At 36.1% G+C, this 19176-nt stretch overlaps 4 protein-coding genes across 6 annotated transcripts; all 4 read right to left on the reverse strand.

Annotated features, from left to right (window-relative positions):
• Nucleotides 1-702: 702 nt before the first annotated feature.
• On the reverse strand, nucleotides 703-5464 carry LOC109215995 (pentatricopeptide repeat-containing protein At1g63330-like). Of its 3 annotated transcripts, XM_019380121.1 has the most exons (4): nucleotides 3454-5464; nucleotides 2162-2483; nucleotides 1254-1405; nucleotides 703-1160 (listed from the first exon to the last, which is right to left on the reverse strand). In XM_019380121.1, the coding sequence occupies exon 1, from the start codon at nucleotides 5366-5368 to the stop codon at nucleotides 3548-3550; it is 1821 nt and encodes a 606-aa protein (XP_019235666.1). In that variant the 5' UTR covers nucleotides 5369-5464; the 3' UTR covers nucleotides 703-1160; nucleotides 1254-1405; nucleotides 2162-2483; nucleotides 3454-3547. The 3 variants fall into 3 exon arrangements, with proteins under 3 accessions (XP_019235666.1, XP_019235664.1, XP_019235665.1); XM_019380119.1 differs by having other exon boundaries at nucleotides 703-1405; XM_019380120.1 differs by having other exon boundaries at nucleotides 703-1405; nucleotides 2162-2520.
• A 3774-nt stretch (nucleotides 5465-9238) lies between these two features.
• Nucleotides 9239-10061, reverse strand: LOC109215994 (peptidyl-prolyl cis-trans isomerase-like). Its single transcript, XM_019380118.1, has one exon. The coding sequence runs from the start codon at nucleotides 9986-9988 to the stop codon at nucleotides 9470-9472; it is 519 nt and encodes a 172-aa protein (XP_019235663.1). The 5' UTR covers nucleotides 9989-10061; the 3' UTR covers nucleotides 9239-9469.
• An 856-nt stretch (nucleotides 10062-10917) lies between these two features.
• On the reverse strand, nucleotides 10918-12783 carry LOC109215996 (proline-rich protein 4-like). The gene is made up of 2 exons (XM_019380122.1): nucleotides 12504-12783; nucleotides 10918-11906 (listed from the first exon to the last, which is right to left on the reverse strand). Exons 1-2 carry the CDS (start codon nucleotides 12670-12672, stop codon nucleotides 11164-11166), a joined length of 912 nt encoding a protein of 303 aa, XP_019235667.1. The 5' UTR covers nucleotides 12673-12783; the 3' UTR covers nucleotides 10918-11163.
• Nucleotides 12784-13927: 1144 nt separating this feature from the next.
• Nucleotides 13928-17751, reverse strand: LOC109215993 (translocon-associated protein subunit alpha-like). The gene is made up of 8 exons (XM_019380117.1): nucleotides 17488-17751; nucleotides 16428-16592; nucleotides 16286-16336; nucleotides 16106-16194; nucleotides 15392-15469; nucleotides 15058-15261; nucleotides 14518-14595; nucleotides 13928-14374 (listed from the first exon to the last, which is right to left on the reverse strand). Exons 1-8 carry the CDS (start codon nucleotides 17549-17551, stop codon nucleotides 14324-14326), a joined length of 780 nt encoding a protein of 259 aa, XP_019235662.1. The 5' UTR covers nucleotides 17552-17751; the 3' UTR covers nucleotides 13928-14323.
• Nucleotides 17752-19176: the final 1425 nt, after the last annotated feature.

A 19176-nucleotide genomic window follows, 5' to 3' on the forward strand; every position in this document is an offset into this window, starting at 1 on the left:
AATTAGAGAAAATATTTGTAATATTTGATTCCACTAACTTGTGCCACAGATTCAATTTTACCCTTTTTACTTTTAAATTCTTTCATTTTGTGTTGTTATTTTGTCTTGGATAGGTTTACAAGATTAAAAACTCATAAGTGGTGAAAAATCAGAAAAAAAAAGTTATAAAACTAATTAGTTAAATGCAAAATGGATTATGAAGTTGAAGTTTAATCTATTGGATTTGAAAAAAGGGAGTTTTCCCTTCTTTCTTCTTCTTTTTTTCCTTTTTTATTTGAAAAATGAATGGGTAAGATGTAAGAAAGAAAAAAGAAATAGAGGAAAAAGGTAAATGGAATTGAAAAGGGAAGAAAAAAATTAGAGAAAATATTTGTTGAATTTGATTTCGTTGATCTGTAAGATATATTCGATTTTACCATTTTTCTTTTAACTTCTTTTATTCTGTGTTGTTATTTTTATATTGGGGAGGTCTAGAAGATTAGAAACACATAAGCGATGCTAAATTAGAAAAAAAAAATCAAACTAATTTGTTAGATAAAAGATGGATTAAAATTTGAAATTTAATCTATTGGGTTGGAAAAGAATCTTTAACATATTCGGATATTAGTATAAGGATTGTTTTGTATGTTGAATAAAGTTTTTAACGACCGCGTGCGAAGTGCGGGCATATTTACTAGTTATCCAATAAAAGGAAAGAAAAAGTAGCATCAAACAGTAACAATCCGAGAGCAACAAGAATATTTACAAAAACAAAGGACGTGGTTGCAAAGTACCAGATACAATAACAAACTAGAAGGAAGTAACTTTCAACCCACATCAAGAATATTTCTAGTACTACTGGTGAACCTATGAAAACTCGTAACTACCTGTCAACCCACCACCTTAATCCTCGACCTCCACACCTTCCTATCGCTAGTCATGTCCTCGGTTAGGTGAAGCACCGACAAGTCCTGCCTAATCACCTCTCCCCAATACTTCTTAGGCCTACCCCTGCCGTTCCTCAAGCCTGTCATGGTCAACCTCTCACACCTCCTGACGGGGGCATCTATATCTCTCTCTTCACATGCCCAAACCATCGCAGCCTCGATTCCCGTAACTTGGCTTCCACAGATGCTACTCCCACCTTGTCCCTGATAACTTAATTCCTTATCTTGTCTTTCCTGGTATGACCATAGATCCATCTCAACATCCTCATTTCTGCTGCGCAGTATCCTCAATAAATCAAGCAAGAAATAAGATCAACGAAGACATACTCTGGAGGTGTCACACCACCCAATTGGATGATCGAAGCCATATTCTTCCTCGGGTTGACTGAGCAAATCCTGAAATAAATGCTGGCTCAAGAATGATTTGGGGATCATAATCTCTGCCTCAGGTTCTCCCCAGCATAGATGACAAAGTGGCCCTTGAGTTAAACAGAGAGGTCATGTTAAGGTACGCAGAGAGCAAAAGGTCATTTTGAGAAGTACAATGTAATTTTAGTCCATTTAGTAACAGGAAAAACAACTTCTTTGGACAACAATATAAGCTGCTTTCAGTAGGAAACAAAAAGAAAGGATACAATACAAATCCAAGTCTAGAGATGAATAAGTAATAACTCTCACACTTAAAGACAAGCACTCATATACTAAAAGATTCACTGAGGAACTCCATATCGAAAAGGATCCAGCAGTTCATAAGCGAAACGACATAACAAGTCTCCTATCATAATGAATTTTTTACAAAGCATAGATCAGATTTCCCTTGTCTTAGTTATAGAGACATAGTGAAGCATTTTCGTAGTGCTTATATAGAATTCAAAAAGCAGTCAGCTTTGGTGTATGACTAGTAAAATGGTGTGCTTTGAGGAGTAACTAACTATGTTAAGACTTAAGTAGGAAGTTAAGCAAGATACCCTGGATCAGATATCAACTTACACCAAGCAGATTGAACAAGTAAAGCTATTCTGGTTAATTTACACTACATTGTGCCAGGTTTGAACAAGTTTCACTCCAATTTCTGGAAAACTAAGAGGAATTTTTTCCTTTTTCAGAAACAGCAATTCATTTTAATCAATGTACTTGTATTAGCAAACCTAGTACTAGTATTTATAGAACAGAACAAGGTTCTTAAGATAACAACTTAGGTTCCAGGCACAGACAAAAAGATACTAGTTCGGTACCATAAGTCAGAGACGGGCAACCAAGAAGAGATTGATCATTAATCAACATCGTGATAAGCCTAAGCTCGTTCTCCGCGAATTCGTCTTGCAAGCTGAATATCAGATCTGTCTTAAAATCCTGAGCAATCTCACGGACAAGCCTCTGGAAAGGCAACTTCCGAATGAGAAGCTAAGTACTCTTGTGATATTTTCGGAGAGCAAAAGTTCCAGGGCTGTCACGATGTGGCTTCTCACTCCTCCCGTGGTAGGGGCTGATTTCCTTGCAGCCTTTACAGCAAGTTGTATCCTTGGAGCCTTTCCACCGGTCGATTTTACGGGCTGTCTGTTTCATACGAGCCATTTTTTCAAAATCTGGAAATCTATTATTAACCAAGCAGAAAATCTGAGAAAGAGTTGCTGAGAGAATTTGAATTTGAATTTGAAATATGAAATAACAACTAAGAGGATTCAATCTAAAAATAAGGTTGATCTAGTCAGCTGTGATTTTCATTTATGGTTGATGTACAAGGAACTAGAAACTATGAGAAAAGATCAACTCCATTTTTTTTTTTCATTTAAGGAAAAAAAAAATATCAAACTCCTTTTTATAATTAATATATGCAACATATAAGAGGACAATGTCTGAATATATATAACCACATATAATGGTGAGCTTTAAAACTTCAAGTGATTTAATTTCTAAAGATGTGGCGCTCTTATTGTAAAATCAGCTAATGAGATCACCGAGTGTTTACCAACTTGAAAATTCCTTCACATATACAAGCAAGACAAAAGATCCACACTAGGACACCTTATTAATTGATTGATTATCTTAGTCCATAGAGAGCTTGTAGTTGTACAATACCAATTTCAACTATTTCCTTCTCTTCAATTTAATCTTTATCCTTTCTATATATGAGAACAAAAAAGATGGCAGAGAGAGAGAGAAGGGGTGACTAAATGACTGGCATCAAAAGCCAGTGGAGAAGATGAGGTAGCAGATAGGGGAAAAGAGTGAAAGAACAAGAGGCTTTGACACAAAGAACTTATTTCTCAGATGTCATGGGTGTAAAAAATTTATTATATTAAGAAAACTAAAAATCAGAACATTAATGATCCTTTCACCTTTAATTCACTATCCCCCTTAATTTTAAAGCTCTGATTTTGCTTTTAGAATAACCTCTAGCCTTTATAAAGAAATAGAAGAATAGCTCATAAGGGAATTCAGATTATTTATCATATTAAGAGTGCAATAGCATCTAATTTGCAAGGAAAAAAAGAGGACAAAACATTCAGAATTAGAAGTGATTTACCTCCTCAATAAGTTTGCCTATAAAGCAAAAGCAATGTTCAAATTTCGTTGTTCCTGTTTCCCCAAATGCATTGGATGAGATTAGGAAAACATCTTCATTTCTTCTTTTCCGGGTGAAACTCTGGTATCATGTCAAGCAAAGAAGGATCCTTCGCTATAACGTCTATCAGTAACTCTGTTGTAGTTGTATCAAATGGGAAAGTCTTCCCAGTCATTTCCTTTAAGAAAGCCCTCGTTTCACCAATTCTGTTACTTCTCAGAAACCCTTGCATAATAACATTGTAAGTTACATTGTCTGGCAAACATCCATCGTCCTCCATTTTTCTTAGCATATCTTTAGCTTCATCTAGCAATCCTTCTAGACAAAACCCATTAATCATTGTAGTGTATACTATCACGTTAGGATGTAACCCTATTAAAGAAAGCTTTTCAAAAATGGCATAAGCTTTGTCCAACTTTCCATTTTTGCACAATCCATCAATGACAATATTGTAAAGTTCAATGTCATTATCTTCTCCCTCTCTTTCCAACTTATGAAAGAGTGACATAGCTTCTTCAACAAGTCCGTTCTTAAAATAACCAACAAGCAAGATGCTATGAGTACAAAAATCAGGTCTCTGCCCTGCCGATAGCATATCTGCAAAGAATTTTTGTGCGGTGTCGCTTCTTCCAACTCCCAACAGACCTTGTAAGATAATATTGTAGGTAAAAATATCAGGTTTAAACCCCTTTCGAGAAATTTCAAGAAACAATTGCATGGCCTCGTCCAACTTCTTTTTCTTGCAGTATCCATTTATTAGTGTGTTATAACTAATAATGTTAGGCTCAATGCTCTTGTCTATCATGGAATCAAAAATTCTCCTCGCTCTATCCATTTGACCACGCAAACGGTATCCATCTACTATTGCATTGTAGGTGACCACAGTAGGCTCCACACCTTTTCTGATCATGTGTCTCATTATTTCCTCGGCGTCTTCAGCTTTTCCTTCCTTGCATAGCCCATTGATCACTATGCTGAAGGTGTACACAGTTGGATAAATATTAAGATTAACCATCTCATCAAACATAGTCCTAACATATTCCCACTGACCAAACTTACACAAACCATCAATCAATGAACTATATGTGATAATGTCTGGTGGAACGCCTTTCTGTTTCATCTCGTTTAAAAGGTTGATAGCATCATCTAGCATTCTATCTTTGCAAAGGGCATCTATAACAATGTTATAGATGCATGTGTCAGGCTTAGTGCTCCCTTGTTCCATTAATCGGAGCAAACTAAAAATTTTTCCGGTATGGCCCCTTTTGCTAAGCCCATTCATGACAGTTGCATACATGACTTCGTTAGGCTCACAAATATTCTCTCTCGTTAGTTTTTTGAACAAGTGAACAGCATCTTTAACCTTATTTTCAGCAAAGAGTCCCCCTATTAGGGTGTTAAAGGTAACAACATTAAATGGAATGCCAGTTTTGAAGAAAATGGCTAATACAGAAAATCCTAAATCAGCACGGTGCATGAGGCAATAACTGTTAATCACTATACTCAAGATGAATTCATTAGTTGGAATACCTAATTTCTGCATTTCTCCAAAGAGAGAAACAACATCAGAGTAATGTTTCATATTTACCATTATTTTCAGCAATTTCGAGAAGCTGACAGGAGAAGGAAGAGGCTGCTCTCTAACCATTTGACGGAACACACTCACAGCATCATCGAAACACTTGACATTCTCAAACCTGTTAGAAACCCTAAGTTTACCCTTTATCGAAATGGATGTATTGCTAGGAGATGAAGAATAATCTCTGGGTGTAATTACTGAAGCAGAATGCGAAAACTCAGCATTGCAACGAGGAAAAGCCAAAAATGAGATAAAGGTATTACCGTTGCGAGGGTAACGAATTGCAACTCTCGCCATCTTCACTTTACTACAGTGGGAGTCTCTCCAATTTCTATCGAGGAAAAATTTTCCTGGAAAATACGGGCAGGCGGCAGCCCAATCTGAAGAAGCAGACAACAAAGTGAGTAGTATTTTTTTTATTAGTTAAAATTAATGTGTTAATGAAGAATTTTAACTATATTAAAGGAATGGCTTTCACAGTTTAAAAGTTGAGAATTCAAGTAGAAAATGACGATGTTAATTGATTTTGATATATAGTAGAACCTCTCTAAAAATAATATTGTCGGGACCATAAAATATTACTATTATTTTGTAGAGGTAATTATTTAATCGATAAATTAATATTATTAATTTAAAGAGTATTTTGGAAATTCAATGATGATTATATCAAAATCATTGTATATTACTAATTTATATATCATATTATTGAATTAATTTATAAAGATAAATTTATTATACATAAAATTCAATATGATGTATGATTCGTTGTAATTTTTTTAATTATACAAAACCATAAAAAGGAGGAAATGAAACATACTTAAATACTGGGTATCAGTTACACATAATCTCCCTACATTTAAGATATTCTTCCTTTTTCAAAGGATTACAAAACATCATCTGTCTTTGTACTTACACACCGTAAGAAACCTACTGGTACCCAAAATCCCATCGTAAGAACCCTGCTGGTACCCAAAATCATCATCTCTCTTTCATACAAATCAACCAATATCTCTCTCTCTCCCTCATACAAATCAAACTACTATCTCTCTAAAATTGTAGCATCATATATTTCTCTGAATCAATTCCACCAACAACCATTAAAAAGGTTCAACTATTGACAAATTCATCAACATTATCTCTGAAATTGTAGGTGGAGGGGTCTGTCATTGACATACCATTAAAAAGCTTCGAAGCTTTGAATTAGATATTCAGATTTTGCGAATTTGTGATTTTTTTTGGATTGGGTGTTCTTGAAAATGATTGAAAATATCCTTTAGAGTTTATATCTCAATTTTAAGGGAGATTCGTTAAGTTTAAAGTTGGTTTTAGGTTGAATTTCTAATTGTAACTCGAGGAAGAAGAAGTTTCGGAATTGTATTACGATTGTATGATAAATGTATCATAATTGTATCTGAGTTGTATTTGATACATCAACACCTAAGACAATTCTGATACAATACTAATACTATTAAAATACAATATTGTATCATAATTTAAGTTTAGAGTTGGTTCTAGGTGGATGTTTTAAATTGAAACTTGAAAAAGATGAAGATCAAAGTTGTATCATAATCTAGAATTGTATATCATAATTGTATCGCAATTTGTACCTAAAACAATATATGATACAATGCTAATAGAAATATAACACGATATTGTATTAGTTTAAGTTTAGAATCGGTTTTAAGTTGTATCAGAATTGTGTAAGAATACTTTCGGGATTGTATCAATTTTGTATCTGATAATGAGTACTTGTGAGTTCATGACGAATTTCAAGTTTATATCACAAATATATGATAATTATATATTAATTTATTAGTATTGTATCAGGTATTATTAGGATATTAATGTACCATCTACAAATTAGATACAATTGTGATACAAGTATGATACAATTATGTTTTACGCATTGATATATCTGATACAATTCAAATGCAATTATGATACAGTTATCATACAATCCCTGAATATTTTTTCATTTTTAGTGTTGTCCGGTCTCCCAACAAAAGAACGATGCAATTGATGACTTAATAATATAAAGCTGTCGCCAATGGTGGGAAGAGAGAAGATGGAGATTCTGGGTGTAGATTAAGGAATTTTGATGTAAAAAAGACGGAGAAAGAAGAGGAACGAGAAAAAAGGAAAGGATATAATTGAATCCCTTAATTGAAGGAACTAATAATAATGTGAGAGCCTTTTAAGGAGAAATCTACACAATTTGTAAAAAAAAACCTATATACTTATTAAAAACTACAAAACATAGAGAATATTGGTAAATAAGTTTCTAATATAGTATAGCTAGGTAAAAATCCCTTGATAATTATAGTGTTGTCCATATGTTACGGTCTGGAAGGTTTGTGCCTTATCGGAATGGTGAAACTGTCAACCACATCCGTCATCTCTTGGCTAGGAACTGAGTGGTCTCTATTGCTCGTATCTACACGGAGGCTAATTCGATAGGTAATGATGATCTAGCCAATTTAGCCTTAGTCAATAACCTCGTTTTAAATAGCATACACTTGTGCTTTATAGTATTTCTTTTCTTTTCCTCACTTGATTTCTAGCTAATTTCACTTTCGAATACATACGACATTATCTATGCTAAAATACAAATCTTAGAAAAAGTACAGACTTATTTAATACTCCCTCCGTTTCAATTTATATGAATCCATTTGATTGGCACGGAGTTTAAGAAAAGATAGAAGACTGTTGAACTTGTGATGTAAAATAAAACACATATATTTTGTGTGGCTATAAATCATTGCATAAAGGTAAATTGTTTTCAAATAGGGAAAGAGGTCATTCTTTTTTGTACGAATTAAAAAAGAAATAGGTTCACATAAATTGAAACGGAGGGAGTAATAATATAAACAAATCAAAAGTGCAACATAGTCAAATATAAGAAAAGGTATTGGCAAAAAACCTGGAGATCTAATGGTTGTCGCTTATTGCGCGGAAAATACCATAATTAAAGCATCAAAATATTTTAGGATTTACAGGAAACCGTGTCATATAACGACAGAGTAACTAGGGCTGGGCATATATCGGGTAAAACCGATAACCCGAACCGTTAATTGTTTATTGAGTTATCGATATCGGGTTATTGTGTTAACGGTTCGATAACGGTTTAGAATTTTTTTACTATTGGGTTATCGGTTCGGGCCTCGGTTTGCCAATTTTGTTAACGGGTTAACCGATAACCCAATAAGAATTAATAAAATTACGACTTCACCCTTAAGTATGTACAAATGCTAGGGTTTCAGTTCATTTTCTCCTACTCTTTCTCAACCGTACTCTTCAGTTGCTTCATCTTCATTCTTCATAGACCTTACTAGTTACTCCTAGCATAAGTCTTTAGTATACTATATGTGAATTCTTCTCTTTTTTGCTTAACTCAAGTGAATTGTCTTCGCTTTTTTGCTTAACTCTAAATCGAGTTATCTTATCGGGTAAACCGATAACCGAACCGATAATGATCGATAACCGATTAACCGATACCCGATAACCGATATCTTATCGATTCGGTTATCGGTTTATCAAATTTGTAAATCGATAACCGATATGCTAAACCGATAATATTCATAACTGAACCGAACCGACCGATGTCCACCCCTAAGAGTAACCTACACTGCCGCTGCAGAGCGGCACATCTTGTAACCACTAGATCCATCCAAAACCATTAAAATAATCTAATTGAATCAAAAATCAAAATTTGCTGAATATATTAGAGTATTATTTTCTAACATAAAAAAATGGAATAAAGAAGTCAAAGCTAAGCTAGCGTTTGGACATAGATTTGATTGAAACTCAAAAAAAGAATTTTGAAAGTTAACATTATTTTTGGACATACATTTTATTTAAAAATAAATTAAGGTTTTATGAGTAGAAAAAGAAATTCCCCGAAAATCAACCTAAGAACTTGATATTTTTTTTAAATATTTTTCAAAAACTGAACATATTCATGGACAACCACTATTTTCAAAAACAAAAACCTACACGATTGAACACGAATAACTACACTCCAATGGTGGGACCCGCTCCAATAAATCACAATAACTAATCTGACTTCGCGAAACCATCTGTCAAAAAGTCACCGCATTATTTTAACAGGCGATAACACCAATTAAAATGTCGAAAACCACAATTTAAGAAATTTGCACGAATTCGAACTTAAAGAGAAAGAAACCGAGAAATCTAATCTTATTCCAATTCCAACATGCACTGGTAGTAGTAAACACCACCAAGTACAGTAAAGACCCGACACAGTAAGCCCGAAACCCGACCCACAATAAGCTAAGGAAAAAGCTAAAAAAGAAAACGAAAACCAGCAGATCAGTACACTGGGATCACATAGTTAACTAGTTTAGATCATCATTAACATTAATTAATACGATTAATAATCTAGGAGAGTTGACCACAGTCAGCAATCACAACGGGCTTCGAGCACCTGCCGGAGCTAGATCCAACGGCTTCCACTTTCTTAATCACGTCCATTCCTTCAATAACTTGACCAAAAACCACGTGTTTTCCATCGAGCCACTCGGTTTTGGCCGTACAGATGAAAAACTGCGATCCGTTAGTTCCAGGTCCAGCATTAGCCATGGAGAGAATTCCAGGTCCAGTATGCTTTTTAACGAAATTCTCGTCGGCGAATTTGGCGCCGTAGATCGATTCACCGCCGGTACCATTTCCAGCAGTGAAATCACCTCCTTGACACATAAATCCAGGAATCACACGGTGAAATGATGATCCTTTGTAGTGTAACGGCTTGCCGGACTTTCCGACGCCTTTCTCTCCGGTACAGAGTGCTCGGAAGTTATCCGCCGTTTTCGGAACTACATCGTTGAACAACTCCATCACCACACGGCCGGTCGGTTGACCGCCGACGGTAAGGTCGAAGAAAACCTTAGGATTTGCCATCTCTCACTCTCTTGTAGAAATTTCTGTGGAATTTTTAAGCTGTGCTCTCACTGTATGCTTTGAAATTAAGCTAAAAGGAGTTTATATAGGAAATTGCGAAGCGGATAATTTGTTAAAGAGATGATCTTAACCGTTTATCATGACAGGTGTCAGCATCACGAAGTGTGAATTTGACCGTGGTTATTTACATTTACCGCAGTTAGTTTAGCATATGGATCACGTGGCATATGCGTTTCTGATGCTATGGGAGCAGTTAGTGGAGAGAATTTCGAAGTTTCGGGTGACTTCGGCCCATTTTGTGGCCGACAACAGCCCAAGTCCACTGGAACCGGACAGCTTTTGTTTCATTTTGTAATTTGAACGTTTTTCTCGGGATCTTTACACATGTCATATTCATGATTTACTTTTTTTAATCATACATAAATTATACACATATAATACATAAATTATAAATTATACCATATATTATAGCTCCACTCATTAGTTGTTAAATGGGCGGCCATTTAAGTTTATTCTTCTTTTCTTTTCTTGGAGTTGGGCAAAGTAGGAAAACCAATTTGGAATTTATTTTTGACAATTATAATTATAGTTTTGGATACAAAATAGAATTTATTATTAAAAAATATCAATTCATACCAGGGGCAGAGCTGCAATACTAGTTGCTGGTTCGGCCTAACTCGGTAGCTTTGGTTCAAACAAACTTTGTATTTATCTTTCAAAAATTCATTAATTATGTACAATTGTTAATTTAGAACCCACTAACTCAAAAGGATTAGCTTTCCAAATCCATAAACTTGAAATCCTAGTTCCGCCTCTGATTTATACATAGTCTGGCATTCCTTGTATACTTTTGTTTTTAGAAGCTGAATGTACAATAATAACAATAACTATATATGTCCGAGTCCCAAATAAAGTGTTTTAGTCCCAAATAAAGTTAGAGTATAGTCACTTAACTATTTTAATATTTCAACATGAAAGTGGTACAACCCTACATGCACTCATATGCATGGTGCACATGCCGCATGCGATTGCTGTTTCGAACTCGAATACTTATGTAGAAATTATTGAACAATTTGAAAATAAGCATATATATTAAGTGGTGCACCTACTACCTTTAAAATCTTGAATCCGTTAATGCCAGCTCACTTAAGAGGAAATATTTTAAAGCCACCCTCCTATGGGTGAGGAATAGAAGGTGGCAGAGGTGGGAACAATGGGTGGTGGAAGTACTTTGGAGGAATCTTAGGATGAATATGGACTTTAGGAAATAGGGGTGGACGTGGTTTTTTATAGAATGGTGGGATTGGTTTGTATATTGGAACAGGTGGAGGCAGAGGCTTTACTGGTTTGTAGATTGGTTTTGGAGGTGGAAGTGGCTTTGGTTTGGGCTTGTAAATAGGAACTGTAGGTGGTTTAAATACTGGTGGCGTTGGTTTTGGTTTTGGTTTGTAGATAAGAATTGGAGGTGGAAGTGGCTTCTTATAAATGGGAGGGAAAGGTTTCTTATGAATAGGAGGTAGAGGTAAATACATCTTAGGGTAATGTTTCTTTTTCCAAGAGTGAATCTTGGGGAAAGGTGGCAACTTTGGCAATGGTGGATACTTGTAGTGTGGCCATAAGAAAGCAGAAGTGCACAAAGCTGTAGAGAACTTAAGATTTCCAGCTGCTTTTAATGTATGCTTCTCATCATTTTCAGATTTGATGACGACAATCTTGGACCTGTCTATGCCATTGTGTGCTGGACATGGTGCAGCATATGCACTATGGAGCTGGGCATAGCAATCTTCTTTTAATTTGCCGTCTTTTACCATCTCTTGTGGAAGTGACACCACCAACTTGCCATCTTTGTCAAGTTTTCCTTCTCCCCTTGTTTTGATTTCTCCATTTTCAACCTTGCAGTCGATGGTTACACGAAGCCCTGAAAGCAAAAGTTGTTATAACTAGAGGCATTTCTAGAATTTTAAAGGATGAACATGGAAGACTACTCATCCATTAATATATTAGTGACAATGGGTGCAATTTTTTATTAATGTACATCTTTTCAAAATTATTCAATTGAAGAGGAGCTTTGACGCAACGGTAGAGTAAGATTAAAGCCGTGGAAACGACCACTTGCAGACATGCAAGGTAAGCCTGTGTATAATAGACCTAATATGGTCCGACTCTTCCCCGAACCTCCACATATAGCGGGAGCTTTGACGCAACGGCAAGAGTTGCTGTCATGTGACAGCAGGTCACAGGTTCAAGCAATGGAAATAACCTCTTGCAAACATGCAAGGTAAGGCTATGTATAAATAGAGCTAATGTGGTCCAACTCTTCCTCGACCGCACGCATAGCGGGAGCTTCGTGCGTCAAGCTGCCCGTTTATTCAGCGGTATAATAAGGCGAGCCTCAAAACAGCGATGCGAAAGCACTCACTGCTCTGATTATGGCACATATGCTATATATGATTATAGCCATTAAGCTTCTGAAAAATGTTTTGCAAAATCAAGATAAAAACATGAAAGTGCATACCTGAAAAGGCATGAGTGGTCTTTATGTTACTCTCTTTGCAATCAGCACATTCCCCAATTCCAACAACCTGGATTGTCTTGTCATCAGCATAGCAGAAAGTCACAGCAAACAGCAATAAAGAGACAGAGAATCCCAAAAGGACTCTGCCACAAAGTGACTGAAGCCCCATTGAGCACAATGCCAACAGGCAAATGGGGCAGCCAAATAGCTGAGAGAACTATTAACTCTACTTTGCCAAAATGTGAGATTTTGTTGTTGTTCTTGAATATGTTTGTCTGAAGGGATTAAAGGGTATATATATAGTACTTAAAATGATAGATTTTTATGAGTTACACCAACACATAGTTAAGGACCTAACATGACCTTACCTTGACTTATGTTGGAATAATTGAAAAGGGTTTATAGCAAAATTTAAGAATCAACTAATATGGGTGGTGGCATAGCATAGCTGTTTGATCAAAGGCAATTATCCTCATTGAATGAGGTATCATCCAACTGCAAACCTTGTTTATTTTCTATCTGTAAACCTATTTAGCGGCTTTCATTTATGTCCATCCTGAAAAAGTCTGGAGTTAAATGTGAACTTTTGACTACTTGTGACACTCTTCAGTAACAGTATAATTGACATCCTAGGTGTTCAAGAAAAACTGAAAAATCGGATAGCATAATGTGCCTGAATTTGAACTCAGAGCTTTCTATATGGATGAAAGTCATGTCCAAGATAAAAAGAACGAGGGGAAGAATCGACGAGGCGAGTGTTCTCGAAGAGAAACTATGTCATACGAAGAAATTTATGTGTAATTACTTAATAAGTGACTTGATTGTATACACACTTTTATATCGTCAGTGCATGTGACCTAAATTCTTGCTTTAATAGCATTTTACACACGCCGAAATATTTATTGTAAATCCTTCAACAGCATGTAGAAACTTACACTAGCCCATATAATACTTGTACTTGTACTACAATATGATTTGACTCGATCATCAATTTCTTACCTAAATCAATTGACAAATATCGTTTAGCGAGATAGAATTGGGTTCATAAACTTTATCACGCGAGTACATGTTTTTGTTCTGTGTTTGATTTTTCTACTACTAATTTATCTTACATCTTGGCTAATTATACGGCAAAAACTGAAGAGGAAGTTGTTTATTCATTGTCGATTTGAAGCCCTGAAAACGATGTTTCAACTAATTGTGTATGCATTTACTTGAATTTCATCTCCCACATGCAGCAATATACGGACCAATGTATATTAATAACACTCCTAGACAAGTCCACCTCTTGTGTCACTCGAAACTTAGTTCTAATGTAAAAAACTCAATCCAAATGCGTCAAAAGCAAAATGTAGATCTTCTTTGATCAGTGATTTTTTACGCACCTAAACACGAGCTTATATTTTTCAATAGTAGAAGCTACAAGGCTATAATATTTCTGTTCTTAATTGCAGAATAGTACATTCTTGTTTGTTGACAAGTATGTTTACTGAATTTTCTCAGTCCCCGCTAAAGATTTTCTTCCCAACTCAAACAAAGACCATAAGAATGGCTAATCTATCTACCAAGGAAATAATAAACTTGTTGAAAGGAAAAATGACAATGTGTTAGACAAAATTGTCTTGGCCACCTCTAACTACCAGTCAGTTTGGCACTAAAAAGACAAAGGCTGATAGGTTTTTCCTCATGCTACAACAGTGAAGAAGCTCTATCACTTCTAATTCTTAAACCTATTGCACATTTTAGCTGTGCGTAAATCCAGTCTAACTGGGGAATTTAGCCTCCACATGCTGCTTGGGACATCAGAAACCTCAAGTCATTCACTTCTTCTTCTTCGACTTGTTGGAAAGCGACTGAGTATATGCAGTTCCCTACATAAAAGACACAAGAAGTAAGGCAAAACTTCTTCATACCAAGTCCAAACATAAAAGGAAATCATTTTAATGTGATTTCTAAAAAACTAGAAGACCAAACATTCTAAAAAATACTCCCAACAGTTAAAGAAACCACAAACCTCAAGCCATTCATCCATGGATGCATCTGTTGTTGCAGTTCCAACTTCAACCTTTGCCTTTGGTGCTCTCTTAGTTTTCTGTACATGCATCAAGAAAGAAAAGAAACCGTTAGGAAAAGGACCAACAAAAGTGCAATATACACCTATCTCACAGAACAGACGTTTACAATAAGACTGTCTGGGCCCTATAGTCTATAGATCAACCCCTCATACATTAATATGCAGAACTTTTTCTTAGCTCTGCTGTTCGACATAACAGTATCTGCTCTTACAGTGACACCATTATATGTATGGTTATGTCTCGCTATCACCACTGTATCAAGTCTCAGCCAATACCAGATTTTAAAGATTCCTGATACTGAAGTATATCCCACCATGTCAACAGAATAGTGTAGTAAGAGCTAAAACTGATAACCCTAATCACAAACCACTTGGGGCCCTTCAATGATGCCCATCACATATATTTTACAATCCACCCAGTACTGATGCACTAGCAAACATTCTTCTGCTTTTGCAAGGTGCATATAAAGAGTAAATCACCTTTGAGAGATTTTGTATCTGACCACGTATCCAGAATCCAAGAAGGCCAAGGAGCGCAATTCCAAGGCAAAACAAGAAAACGGACTCAACGCTGAGAAGACCACCAGGCTCAGTCACTTCAATAGTGCCATTGTAGAATGTACTCTGATAAGGGTTCTGGTCTATCTCATAAACAATAGTGGCAACTAGATCAAAACTTCCAGGCTGCAACATTAAGAAAAAAGTTATTCAGCCTAGGAAATCAATAGCAGCATTCAAGTGCAAGATAAGAAAGTATGAAAATAAGCAGATAATAAAGATAAAAAGCAACATGAATGCTTGGAAAAATACCAACCTGCATAAATTTGCTGACAGCAAATATATATGGGAAAGTGGCCTGAGCTGAAGGTGGAACTGTCGCATTGTTAAAAGCCTTGGAAATGGAAGAAGATACAAAATTAGCCAAGTCCCTAACCCAAATCACAGTAAAATAGCATGAACATAGAAGCCTCACTTGAATAGGAACTCCTAATTAACAGTAAAAGATCACCAAAGTATTTGCATCCTATAGAGAACAATCACCGCCCTTGTGACAAATAAATTTTTGTACTTTACTTTGGTAGCAATCTAAAAATGATATTTTTTCTTACCATTAAATCTAAAATTATATCCTAGGACCAGTCATGTGGAAATTTTACAATATATATGAGCTCCATGCTATGTGGAAATTAATCAAATGAGAAGAAAATTATGTTTCATTCGTAAGAAGGATGAGTTCTTTATGCCTTGTGCATACAAATGTTTTCTTGGTTCAACTGGAAGCTAACCGGCTACTAATCTTAAGGTTAGAAGTCAACATGGAGAAACCTCAAATAAGATTGAATATTACCAGAAGAATTCAGAACTAAAAGAATATGAAAATATGTAAATTCCAGCTTAAAGAACCAAAATAACAAGTAAATAAATTTGAGATAGAAAGCTCTTATCAGCTTAAAGAACATAATAAATCACAAATCTTATGGAAGAAGGAGAGCCTGATCTCTACAAAAGAAATAAGACAAACAATTACCTGTACAGACAGATTTTGAACCAAATAGCGGTGATCAAAAGGAAGGTGAACACTGGCTTGGATTGCAATGATATTTAGACTTGAATCCCCTGTTTTAGGCACCCAAAATTGGGAAATGAATCACTGAAAATTAAGCACTTGAAGGGAGAGGAGAAAATACACCAAAGAACACAAAATTACCATCATTTTTCATCCCAACTAACAGCTCACTTTCCTCACCAGCTGCCACCGCTGCGAAGAAGAAGAAGAAACGTGATTTAGAGATGCAAATCTAAACCAGACTAAAACAATGAAGACACAAAGCAGAACCGAAATTACTTACACTTGGAGGGGTTTTTAGGGAAAACACAAATTGTCTCAATCCCAGGTGCGGGACTAAAACTCTCACTGCCAAAGTCTTGCACATCATCACCAACAATTCCAAGATCCCCTCCTTCTCCACTGCCTTCAACCACTTCCGTTTCAGGGTCGGATTGACATCTAGCAACTACGGAGAAAAATCAACACCATACAAAAAGTGCAACGATCAATAACAAACAGGAAAACAGCCCAACAGCAAACAGCCAACAAAGGCGCAACGATCCCAAAGAAAGTTGTGTTGGCTACACAATCCTCTGTAACCATTCCGCTCTATCCGGGCCCAAAAGCCTAGGAGATAATAAGGTATGCAAATAACTGAAATCTGAAAATCAAGTAAATGAACTACTATACTTTACCTTTCTCATTAAAAAAAGTAAATGAACTTACTTACTACCAAATCAAACGGAGGTGGATCCAAAATTTGAACTTTATAGGTTCAGCATGACACTGAACCCACTAATGAGTTACTGAGTTTGAAATTTAATATTTATACATATTTAATAGATTTCTTAATACATATACAAGGTCTGAGCCAAAGCAATTGGGTTTAGCTGAACCCATAGCTTATACTACACATCCGCCCCTAACATTAGGTAGGATCGATGCATGGATCAACAGTTCTTTTCCATGTCATTATATCAAATGAGATTATAACAAGAGATTACCAAGTCGAAGACATTTAATTTAACTACCAAATTACACTAATGCCACCCAGAACACAATTCGAATTCTACTTATTATTCCCGAACACTATTCTGCTGAGATTATTTTCAGTAATCTTCAATAAGAGGCAGAATTACTCATTAAAGAGAAATCACATCCCACACACACACACACACACGTAACTTTGAAGAGATAAAAGAAATTTCGATTGCATCCGATTGAATTTCGATTTACAAGATCGCACAAAAGATCACTAAATAAAGCTAGAAAAACACGGTAATTATCCTGTTGCACGAGCATTTGCATGTAGGAACAATTATATAAATAAGGAAAGAGAGATCTGGATCTGAGAAACGAACCTTGAAGAAATGGTGAAGAAAAGAGAAGGAGAGCTAGGAGGATCCAGAAAACCCTAATTGTCATTTTGTGAATTCGAACAGAGAAGAATTAACAGAAATGTAGAGCTGAGCTGAGAAGAAACGCCCAGCAGCAGAAGCAGGAGCAGTGTTTTTTTGTCTTTTTTCGGGATAGGAATTAGGAAGTGAAACCGAACCTCCTTTTGTGTTTGGAAACAGAGGAATATCCAAAGAAAACTCGAGCCAATACGGGGGCCCAATTTCACGATTCCACTTATTTTTTTTGGCTTTATTTGATTTGATTAATAGTCCTCGTATAAAATTTATGCGACGTGCTTAATATATTTTCTCATTTAGAAAAACAAAAATCAGCAAATTTGATAGTATATTTTATCCATTACCTATGTCCTTCTCCTTTTCCATTCATTTTTATTCCATATTTAATACCTCGTCTCGATTTACCATTATATTTCAATCATCATCTCCCATTTAGTGAATAAATTTTACGTGTAAGTTCTAATACAATAAAATAAGCGTGTACAAGTAAAATCGGGGATAATGTTATCCTTGCCTTCTCGATAAAAAAACAAGAGGGAAGCATGATCTGACGCAACCTCGAGTAAGGCCGAAGGGTTCCTCGTTTGTGAAACCGGAGAGGACGGATTGCTCACCCAGGATCGGGCACGGCTGAACATCGGATCCGGGTAGAATGAAGTTACGGAACTAAGGAAAGAGAAACGGTTTAGCACGATGAGCAGGGAGCCGTAATATCCGCCCTCAAACGGATATTACAATGCAAATCCTGTCCGATAAGAATGACGTATCGACATTTACCGAAAAAGAAGATTTTTACCTTATTTAGACTTGTACTAGGATTGAAATTTCCCTACTACATAAAGGGGATAACTTTATATTTTAAACTATTATTGGCACACATATCAAAGCATTAAAGTTTATTATGTCTTCTAGCCACTGTTCAAAGATGTTCTTCAGTTCCTCTTTTCTTTAGTCAACGCCTGGCCCATATCGAGGGCTTGATCGGAGCCGGTCTCAGTGTTCAATTCAAAGCCAGGCTTAAGCGTTTGGTTTGATTGTTTTCTCTCTTTAATTTAATTATTTGATGTTCTTATATCATTCGTGTTAAATTAAATCACGTATCCTCTAAACCGCGAACAAATTTAATTGTTACTCATTTTGAAGGGTAAACAGTTTGGCACCCATCGTGAGGCAAAGGATAATAGTGGTGATTTAATACGAATCTCTATAACACACCCTATTGTACACTTGTTCTTTGAAGTTTATATCACGTTAACCTAAGAATGTCAAATTCTCAGTCTGCTCACTTGAACGTTGACGCCGAGGCAGACCACCATGGTGAAAACAATAACGTGGTACCTAGCAATGACGTGCCCCTGTTGATCCCAATGGTGTCCCAGTCACTGACCCAGTCGACGCTAACTTACAGGTTGCCATCAACATCAACCTGCCAACTGACCCTGAAAATAACATTTTCAGGGCACCCCGGCCATCGACTCGAGAGGCACCCGAAGGGGAAGGTGATGGGGTTAGCTTGCGGTTGATATTGGAAATGTTGCAAGCTCATCAAGCGGCAATAGCACGGTTGCAGACTCAAAGTCACGTCCCTAACACAATCGAGCCCGAGCGGGTCAGGGAAAACATTCGAAGGGATGA

This window comes from Nicotiana attenuata, unplaced genomic scaffold, assembly GCF_001879085.1.
Source record: "Nicotiana attenuata strain UT unplaced genomic scaffold, NIATTr2, whole genome shotgun sequence".
Classification (NCBI taxonomy): domain Eukaryota; kingdom Viridiplantae; phylum Streptophyta; class Magnoliopsida; order Solanales; family Solanaceae; genus Nicotiana; species Nicotiana attenuata.